This window comes from Cryptomeria japonica, chromosome 2 (assembly GCF_030272615.1).
Source record: "Cryptomeria japonica chromosome 2, Sugi_1.0, whole genome shotgun sequence".
In the NCBI taxonomy this organism is placed as follows: domain Eukaryota; kingdom Viridiplantae; phylum Streptophyta; class Pinopsida; order Cupressales; family Cupressaceae; genus Cryptomeria; species Cryptomeria japonica.
Genome location: NC_081406.1, coordinates 85550795 through 85560039, shown reverse-complemented (window position 1 = coordinate 85560039; position 9245 = coordinate 85550795). Strand labels below are relative to the sequence as shown.

The window sequence follows — 9245 nt, the reverse complement described above, 5'->3', positions numbered from 1 at the left end:
GTGAATATTAGATTGATGTGCCATGTGGTAATAATTTGATCTGTTATAGTGATGGATATTTGTATAGCCACTTGTAATTTTCTCCAATATCTATATTTCTTATCAGGCTTGAAAGTCATTAATACACAATAATCACTAATAACTTGGGATTACTAATAAAAATAATAGAAATAATACTAATAAAAATAATAGAAATATTTGTAAAGTAGTAGAATTGACGATCACCATTTCTACTCCTAAAACTCAAATTCCATGCTAAAGATATAACAAAATCTACTAACTCAATTGCAAACCAAACAATAAATATAATATTTAAACCAATAAATCACAAATATGTCATTCCTAACTACACAACCCAAAAAAAAATAAAAAATTGAAATTAGATTTGCTAGTTTCTATTAATATTCATTTTTGAGTTTGAACTATTCATGGAATGTAACACAAGCTATTTCTTACACACTATTAAATTTTCACGATATTCTTGGAAGGTTCATACATTTATTAATGCCAAGAAATTTCTCATGGTGACTAAAACTTGGACATTGTAAGAAAATATTGTACTGAACATTTGGTCTTCAATGAAAGGTTGCCAAATTTTGCCCTACAACCTGTGAATTTTTTTCTAGCTTTTATAACCTAATCATCTTATTAATTTGCACTCAGTTCTGATTTTTATTATGACTAAATTAAACACTTAAACGAGTTTATTCAAAGGATAATCCTTCCCCACTTCTAATGGACAAACAAAAAAATGATTTAAAGAAATAGATATGGTTTTCTCCTGCTGATTTGTCTCTCCTTTCTGACACCTCCATTACTTCTTCTACAGTTTCTTAAATATTATCAGATTGTTTTACATGGAATGAATCTCAATGGGCTGCTTGCATTTATTTAAACATGCACAATATTACATATTCAAGGGACATGCCTTTAAAAAGTATCCTATTTCTTATGAAATTATATAAAAATTAATTTGAAACATTATAAAGTTTGTCAAATTAAAGAGTAATTTATTGCTTGAGGTTGCGCTCAAACAATCAAATTGCTACAATATAACAGATAAGCCTGAACAAATGGTACATATTTTCAACCATAACCAAACAATATATTTGGAAACCAAGAAAAACAACACCAAAAAGATGGCTAAATTTTATTGCCAGTTTTAGAGCTCAATTGTATGAGAAGTGGCAACAACATTATTATAGCAGGGGAGATGAGCTGAGATAAGATAGGTGGTGTTGCCACTTATAATATGTTCAAGCCTTTCAACCCTAAGAATATAAGGTGCGGTTGGAGACAAGATATTCATCACTTGTCTCCATCAACCTTCTTGAACAATGCTATAATGGAGGTTTTAGCCTCCTCAACTTTAATCTGATCAGGAATGACAGAAGGGAGGGTGTCATAGTAACATGTCCATGTAATTACACATCGTCCTCCTGTCTTAGCCCTGAATTTGAGCTCACATTTCACAGAACTGCATGCCTTGCCCACCATTCCTCCCTCAAGCTGATTCATAGCGTAAACCATCTTGTCTTCGTCTCTTTTATCCACCCTCTCTTTCACAAAGTTAACAAGTACACAAGATAATTTGTGATTTAGATGTATGCTTATTCAAAATATTATAATCTATTATATAAAGACAGAGATGCCAATGTCTATATATTCAGACTTGTTTTCCAAAAAACTCATCACAAAAATATTATAATCTGCTATATAGAAACAAGAGATACCAACATCTATATATACCCACTTGTTTCCACAAAAAAATCATCACATTTGCATTAAATCATAAGTTTGTAACATGACTACCAGGGGTAAAGTCCACTAGGTTGATGATACCAGGGCTAAAGTCCACTCGGTTGATGCTGCCTACACCTCCATTGCCACTGAGAGTGGTGATGCTTGAGAAAAGTTCTGGGGCAACCTTTAGGAAGAGGCTCTTTGCATTCTTTGTCACTGCATACCACAGCCTCTTTGCCTCCACTGCACTCACTATTTCCACTGTTGTACTTCCTGCCACCATCTTTTCTTTCTTACCCAAAACTACGGTCAAAAATCTTTTCCTCCTTTACCTTGTAAGTTGTGTGAAGTGGGATAAGAGCATTTCTATATATAGAGGTGCAGCCGAAATCGATGAAAATGAGAATCTATTTTATTTAATATTCAAATAAGAAATGAGAATGATATCTCTTAACATATTTTATGAATTGCACTACAATCACCTAATAACTGCTGATATGACAGAATTCAAATATATTGCTGCTGATATGACAGAATTCAAATATATTGAAAGGCCAGAATGTGAAAATCTCAAAATGTGAGGTTATATTGATTAAAAGGAATCCTATTTAAGGACCATCTGCACCGCCATTATGCATTCAATAACTAGTTAACTAATTTCAGTGTGGTAGTGAAGAGGTCCTTATGACTGACAAAGGCTAAAGATAGTCTGTACTGAAGTAAGTTCTTTGCATCTTTTTCACCATCATAGTTACAACTTTTTTGTAATACATTGTTTGTCATTAAATCACCATGTTTGAATGCAGTTTGACAGGAACTTTAATGATTATATGTCTTTAAATTCTTATGACAAACAATGTATATGATCTGAATGAATTTATCCTCCCGCGTCGTTGCAGGGATAGGATCTGTGTTTATTGAAAAAATATATGTTTTACTGTATCAAAACAAAAATCTCTCTTCTTAAACTGTTTTTTATTAAATCGATTCTTTATAATTTAATCTGATAGATTTGTTATAAGATTTTTTCGAAGGTAATATTGACAGATTTGGTATGAGTTTTTCACAGTTCATATAGTATTAAAAAGTGAAGAACAGTTTTATATGTTTTTGTATTTTCAGAATTAAGAAATATAATCAAGTACGTGAACTCATTGTACCTATGTTTGATGTGGTGTGAATTCTATTTGTTAAGTTGATACGGAAGGATATATTCTCCTTTAGTCAAGGCCTTAGGAAAACTAGTTTAATTATTGATGTAAGTCGAGCTCGAAAGGATGCCTAAAATGATATTTGTGATCATGTATACTTCTGCAATGTTGTTACAAATATATCATGAATGTTCTATGACAATATTTTTTCTGATCCTCTATTGATATCAAACTATGTGATGAATATCTTTATATGCAACATAGCACACAAATCCACACATCAAACATGCACTAGATCAAGTTACAAGACAAGTGCAAAGGCAGGTAAGCATTTTAATTTTAATTTTGAAATTAGAAAGTTCAAGGTAATCATATAACTGATTTTGATCAATTTCTCACTTGCAAATCTAAGCTACAATGGTAAATGAAAGATCCAGGGATTTAAACGAGTATGAAAGGATGAATGATATTGAGATCAACCTAATAAAATCATAGACCTAATTACACATTAAAAGATATTGCTTATAAACTTATCATTATATAAAAAAGTCTCTCAAATCAAAATAAATGCAATACATAAGACAAAAAGAATAGATATACAATTTTCACCATTACAATGATTAAGCATGCACAATTTTACATTATTTATGGAAAATTCCTTAGAAAAATATCCTATTTCTTAATGAGTTTAAGTTTTTTTCTTTTTTTTAAACTTGTTAGAAATTGCTTCATTGTTTTATTAGAAAATTCTTTTTCTAATTACAAATCTTAGAATCTGCAAATCATTTGCACTTTATTTTAGTTCAAATCTATTCTATGAAAATGATTTGACATGTAGAATTAAAACTAGAACTTTGAAAAATGAATTAACAAACAAAGGGGGAATATAACTATGGTGCCTCAACATATTGTACCTATGTTTGATGTGATGTGAAGTCTATGTAAATTGTTTTTTTTATTTGATAGGGACGGACATATTCTCCTTTGGTCAAGACCCTAGGCAAACTAATTTAATGGTTGAAGATAGAGGGAAAGCATGCAAGAATACTTAAGATAATGTAAGTGATCATGTATACTTTGATAGTGTTCTTACAAATGAATTTCATAAATCGTCTATGCAATTTTTTTAAAATCTTTTAATGATCTCAAAGTAGACAATGAATGTGCATATATATAACCACATAGAACATAAATCCGCATATCGAACATGCATTAGATCAGCTCACAATGATTAGTTTAAGAGTCAATAACGGGTTTAATTTGAATTTTGAAATATTAAAGTTCAAGGTAGAATTCACATATATTGAGGTGATTTAGATCAATTTCTCACTCGCAAATCTAAGTTATTATGGTAAATGGAAGATCTAGAGATTGAAACTAGTTCTCAAGGATGAGTGATAGTGGATCAAGCTAATAAAGTCATGAACCAAATTTCACATTAAAATATACCACTTAAAAAGTTGTCATTATATATAAAAAAGACTCAAATCAAAATATATATAAAACATAAGACAATAAGAATAAATATACAATTTTTGTCATTACAATAATTAAACGATTTTTATAAAACATAAGACAACAAGAATAAATAAACAACTTTCATCATTACAATAATTAAACATGAACATTATTACATATTTTAGAAGACATGCTTTAAAAAATATCCTACTACTTATAGATTTAAAAAAAAAAAACATTACAATTTTTTTTTAAATTAAAAATTACTTGAGGTTGTGTTCAAACAATTTTTTTTTCTACAATATACCATATAGAGGCAGAACAAATGCACCTTGAAAAATTAAAAACTGTGTTTTGAAACCAAGAAAAACAACAGCAAAAAAAATAGCTGAATTTCATTGCCAGTTTTAGAGCTCAGAAGTGACATCAGCATTATTATAGCAGGTGAGATGAGCTGAGACAAAGATGGATGATGTTGCCATTTTCAATATTATTAAGCAACCCTAAGAATATAAGGTGGGATTAGAGACAAGGTATTCATCAACCTTCTTGAACAATGCTACAATGGAGGTCTTAACCTTCTCAGCTTTAGTCTGATCAGGATTGACAGAAGGAAGGGTGTCAAAGTAACTTGTCCATGTAATCACACATCCTCCCTCTGTGTTAGCCCTGAATTTGAGCTCAGATTTCACAGAGCAGAATGTCTTGCCCACCATTCCTCCCTCAAGCTGACTCACTGTGTAAACCATCTTGTCTTCATCCATTTCATCCACTCTCTCTTTCACAAAGCTAAACTCATTGTTCCCTGAGCCATGCACATAAGGCGACGACTAGTGATTTAGATGTATTCTTATTCAAAATGTGATAGTCTGTTATATAAAGACAAAGATGTTAACATCTATATATCCAAATTCATTTCGAAAAAAAAAATTCATACAGATGATGAAATCATAAATTTGTAACATGATTACCAGGGGTAAAGTTTACTTGGTTGATGGTGCCAACTCCTCCATTGCCACTAAGAGTGGTGATGCTTGAAAACACTTGTGGGGCAGCCTTTGGGAAGAGGGTCTGTGCATTCTTCACTACTGCATTCCACAGCCTCTTGGCCTCCACTGCACTCACTATTTCCACTGCTGTACTTCCAGCCACCATCTTTTCTTTCTTACCCAAAACTATACTAAAAATTCTTCTCCTTTTTTTCCTTGTATGTTGTGTGAAATGGGATGAGAGCATTCCCATTTATACAGGTGAGGCCATATCTCTGAAAATCATCAAAAAAGGAGAATCAATCCTTATTTCCAGCACCATGTACATATTCAAACAAGATTAATTGCACCATAATCACTTAATAACTGCTAACGTGATTCAATTCAAATATCTTATCAAACTCACTTAAAATTAACTATTCTTCTTCGTAATGGTAGGAGATGGAACAGGTTATTCTCCGCGTTGTTGCAGCGAAAGGATATGTTTTTATTAAAAGAAATCTCTGTTTTTCCGTTTGCAAACAAACATCTATCTCCTTCTAAACTGGTTTTTATCGAACCATTCTTTACAATTTAATCTATTTGGAGTATATATAACTTTTTCACTGATAACTAATTCTTAAAGATAAGACAATTTAAAATAAACTTTAATTTAATTATATTTATCTTTATTTTCTAGAAATAAATTGTTTATTTTTAACTATAACTATTATAGATTGAGAATGAACTGGAAATACTCTAATTTTGTGTCAAGAAACTCATTGTCACTCCTAACCAAGATTTCTTGAATCTTCTACCATTCTTCCTACAGCCACCAACCAACATTGAATTTTAGAGGCTCTATCTTTGACACCTAGTAAGGATATTTTTTTTGAACAATTGTTTACATTGGGGAAAAAATTATTAGTTAGGTGAGTTTGAAATTTGAATAGCAAGGAACAAAAAGAAAAAAAGAAAAATGAAACATGCAATAATTAGAGTGTGTGAATAACAACTAGATTTTTTACTAGAAAAAAAAATATTGCAACAAAAAGCAATGTTTGTGGACAAGATAGTGCAGAGAGAATAGTGCAACAACAAGCAGTTCTAGCGAGTGAGAACTATGCACAACTCCAAATAAAATAGCATAAAAGATTAATGAAAAACATTTGTAATCAAATTGTAATATAAGTATGAAAGATTTTGTAAATGTCTTTTAGTAATTAACAAAAAATTATTATTTGTATTCGACAATCTCCATAGTTTGTTTATTTGCTTGCTTTTTAGCATATTACCAAATTTTTGGCAACAAATATATAGTATCTGTGTGTTGTGATTTAGGTTTTATTCTCATCAACTGATATAAGAGCCATAGGTGTTAGAAAATAAGAGGTGGACAACAATAATGGAAGTTTCAAATCAAATTGTAAATCAGATCTAACAATGTATATCTAATAAAAATAAAATCAGCTATAACAACAACAAGATAACACCATATAAAATCGAACACATAACACTATGATTATGTGGAGAAACCCTTTCATGAAAATAAATCCACCAAGAAAAGAGGGCATAAATCAGATCTAACAATGTATATTTAATAAAAATAAAATCAGCTATAACAACAACAAGATAACACCATATAAAATCGAACACATAGTTCACTATGATTATGTGGAGAAACCCTTTCATGAAAATAAATCCACTAAGAAAAGAGGGCAAATATATATTACTATTAAAACAGATTACAATACAAAAATATTTCCTCAATCTTGCTTCAATTTGGCAACATCTGTGTACTTGTAAAAAACTTATTGTCTCCAACTCATCCCCTTAATATATAGACCTCTGGGGGCTCAAAATACCACCATCAAAAATTATCATGGGCCAAAATAAGGCTCTAAAAAACCATGGTAAAAATCCATATGAACCCTACATGCCAATCATAGCCTCGTACATGACATTTACACTTTCTTACAAGTTGTCATAAGAATCCCCCAGATATAGGAGATACTCTTACATGTGTCATAAACTATTAATAACAAATGTAAGGATGCTCATATGCGTGTTATAATAACCGATTCTCATGTCCAAAATGATTCACCCCAATTTTAGCCCTTACAGTTGTTATAGAATCCACTACAACATCCCTAAAATAGGCCTTCCATGTTATACCACTTGATGACCATCTTTTAACAACAAAACACTTTAATTTTTAAGGCATCGACATGTGACAAAAGTGCCAACTATTAAAAACCACACCCCTTATGTGGAGCATAATTATTCTATTAAATTAATGCCAAATAACCATGGGAAAACATAAAATAATAAAAAAATACATAATTTGGAATTGCTAAGGTTGAGATACCTTGATTCTCAACATTCTCCCACTTGTCGAATACCTTGCAAGAGCCAGGGGAATCACATCATTATAGAATTGACTAGGAACAAGAAACAAGGCTTGTGGCCTTTCTACACCAAATAATTTTTTTTGCACTCATAGGTTTAGTGAGATAATATGCACCATTCTCCTGAGTGTCAATTTTCCTCAACTCAATTTGTCAATCTGCAATCAACTCATGAACAAAATAGTATTGTACATCCACATGCTTAGTTTGTGCACGATACATATGATTCTTAGCTAAATGAATTACACTTTGACTATCACAACCAATCTAACTTGTCCTATAATCAAAACCAATACCTACACACAACCTATATAACCATACCGCCTCCTTAGAAACATGGGTAGCAACCACGTCCTCTGCTTCAATAGTGGATAAATCAATCATAGGTTGTCTCTTACTCATCTAACTTACTACTTCCCCAAACAAAGTAAGCATATGTACCCACTTGTGGACGTTCAACTATCTAAGTCACCCACCAATCTACATCAACAAATCGATGTATGTCCAATGTCTTATCCACACTATTAGTCCCATAATATTCTAAACAATAATTAGAAGTTCCTTGCAAATATATAAACACCATGTTAACATGATTCCAATGTTCTCTACTAGCCCATTGAGACATAAACCTACTTAAAACTCCCACTGCTTGTGCAATACCTAGTCTAGTGCAAACCATTGAACATATTAAACTTCATAAAACACTAGCATAAGGATATTAGACATATCCTCTAAATCATCATCATTCTTAGGAATCATATTTAATGGAAGCTTACTGCCAACTTGTAAAAGAATTCTTACTTGTTAACTATCTTGCATACTAAATCTATTCAAAATAGTGCTAACATACTTACTCTACAATAAACAAAGCTTTATGTTCACTTGTTCTCTTTTGGTTTTCATATTGGAGTTTATACATTGCACCTCCCAAATCCTTCATACCAAATGCACCTAAAAGTTGAGCTTTTATCTCACTAATCATTTCCTTAAAATTGTTGATAAGTAGCATATCACCGACATACAAGACAATGATTAAAATACAATCATCAATATATTTAATGTATACGCAATGATCTTCACTTCTAACAAAACCCAATTTTATGACAAATGAATCAAATTTTTGATACCATATTTGGGGATACTGTTTTAAACCACAAAGAGATTGTTTTAACCTGCAAACCATGTGTTCCTTTCCTTTTATCTCAAATCCTTTAGGATGTTACATTTAAATTTCTTCTTCCAAGTCTCCATGAAAAAAATAATTGTTTTTACATTTATTTGCTCAATCTCAAAATAATTAGCAACAACAATGGATAAAAGCAATCTAATAGAGGATAATTTAGTAACAAGAGAGAAAATCTCACCAAAATCAACTCCCCCTCTCTAGGAGTAGCCCTTAGTTTCCATTCTAGCTTTCTACGTTTCCAATGAAACGTCTGCTCCAAATTTCTTTTTGTAAACTCATTTACAACCAATGGTTTTTCTTCCTTTGGGTAAATGAACAAGATCCCTTGTAC

General features: G+C 31.2%; 2 protein-coding genes across 2 annotated transcripts; both read right to left on the bottom strand.

The window, feature by feature from the left end:
- Positions 1 to 1308: 1308 nt before the first annotated feature.
- Positions 1309 to 2026, bottom strand: LOC131859223 (major pollen allergen Bet v 1-D/H-like). Its single transcript, XM_059212798.1, has 2 exons — positions 1843 to 2026; positions 1309 to 1559 (listed from the first exon to the last, which is right to left on the bottom strand). The coding sequence occupies exons 1-2, from the start codon at positions 2024 to 2026 to the stop codon at positions 1309 to 1311; spliced, it is 435 nt and encodes a 144-aa protein (XP_059068781.1).
- A 2829-nt stretch (positions 2027 to 4855) lies between these two features.
- LOC131078794 (major pollen allergen Bet v 1-D/H-like) lies at positions 4856 to 5507 on the bottom strand. The gene is made up of 2 exons (XM_058016555.2): positions 5324 to 5507; positions 4856 to 5157 (listed from the first exon to the last, which is right to left on the bottom strand). The coding sequence occupies exons 1-2, from the start codon at positions 5505 to 5507 to the stop codon at positions 4856 to 4858; spliced, it is 486 nt and encodes a 161-aa protein (XP_057872538.2).
- Between the last annotated feature and the right edge of the window lie 3738 nt (positions 5508 to 9245).

What these genes read in the sequence shown, in the direction of transcription:
- LOC131859223 (XM_059212798.1), bottom strand. Translation starts at nt 2,026, where the DNA reads ATGGTGGCAGGAAGTACAACAGTGGAAATAGTGAGTGCAGTGGAGGCA. An exon ending in CCGAGTGGACTTTAGCCCTG is followed by an intron (nt 1,560 to 1,842) that starts GTATCATCAACC and finishes ACTTTGTGAAAG; the next exon opens with AGAGGGTGGATAAAAGAGAC.
- LOC131078794 (XM_058016555.2), bottom strand. Translation starts at nt 5,507, where the DNA reads ATGGTGGCTGGAAGTACAGCAGTGGAAATAGTGAGTGCAGTGGAGGCC. An exon ending in CCAAGTAAACTTTACCCCTG is followed by an intron (nt 5,158 to 5,323) that starts GTAATCATGTTA and finishes TGCATGGCTCAG; the next exon opens with GGAACAATGAGTTTAGCTTT.